Consider the following 1052-nt stretch of genomic DNA (forward strand, 5'->3'; position numbering starts at 1 on the left):
TTGTGGGACAAGTCAATTGAGCCGCCGCTGTCTGTGGCTTCATTTGTGGCGTGGTTCAGCCTCACAGAGAATACATTCGTTTATGGCCCAATCGCCGAATCGACGGCAAGTGCAACGGAGTTGTCGTGCACCTTGCAAAGAAAACGCTTCGTTTCAGTTAGCAACTAACACAGGTATAGATCTTTCCATGAAACTCCATACCCCTTTTCTTCTCTGGATCAAATATTGACATATATTTAGATATATGATATACAATATTTTGCATGATTCCGTTTAATTCAGATCGCATTGCTGACAATGTGTGCGGCATATTGTGAGCCGATGGAAGACATAGTGTTTTCTCATCCAAACTCTGATCGTCTGCTTCGTTCGATATTAGCCCCGTGTAGGTCCCGGATGCATTCCTTTTGTTTTTGTAAGTCGCTTTTGAGAAAAACTATCATCGAATGATACGTAATAACGAAATTAATTGGGTTGTATAGCGCTGCATATATCACAACGTCGCATGACGCCAATATCAGCTCTATGAAACGAATGTTCCATTTCTCTCCGCATGCTACTCCTTCTACGTTCTTGACACATACGTGCAAGCAATACTGACACAACATCACCGACCTGCTCAGACATATTACTCTTCTCGTGACTCTAACTCATCTCGACTGTCAACAATAAGCTGTTGGTCATCAAACGTCGAGCATGTAAAAACAGGTTACCATCCGTTCTATGCATTGGTTCGAATCGTGCTTGAGCGTTCACTGCTGGCGCGGTCTTCTTCTTTAATTTAGCCAAGCACTTTTTTGCAGTCATTTCACATACGCTACTTAAACTGTTCAAACGTCCACATGTTCGTAGCCCACAGACACTTCACTAGATGACTTTTGAAACATTTCTCGACAATTCTCCACGTTTAGACAACTTGACGTCATCATTACTCGTATTTTATCTTCATTCGTTTCGTCCAGTGGTGATATGCTGTCAATTCGAATAAAATAAACTACTTCCTCTGTCCGAAAATATAAGCTGGTGTCTATTACTGCGCGTGTCCGAAAATA

General features: G+C 41.9%; 1 protein-coding gene across 1 annotated transcript in view; it reads right to left on the reverse strand.

Annotated features, from left to right (window-relative positions):
- Window positions 1-830: 830 nt before the first annotated feature.
- Window positions 831-1052, reverse strand: part of PHALS_08437 (reverse transcriptase) — a gene marked incomplete at both ends in the record, with an annotated part of 486 nt that continues 264 nt past the window's right edge. Inside the window, one exon of the mRNA XM_024723785.1 lies at window positions 831-1052. This exon is cut by the window's right edge and continues 264 nt beyond it. Coding sequence (XP_024574727.1) covers window positions 831-1052 — 222 coding nt within the window.

Source organism: Plasmopara halstedii (assembly GCF_900000015.1).
Source record: "Plasmopara halstedii genome assembly, contig: Scaffold_322, whole genome shotgun sequence".
Taxonomy (NCBI): Eukaryota; Oomycota; class Peronosporomycetes; order Peronosporales; family Peronosporaceae; genus Plasmopara; species Plasmopara halstedii.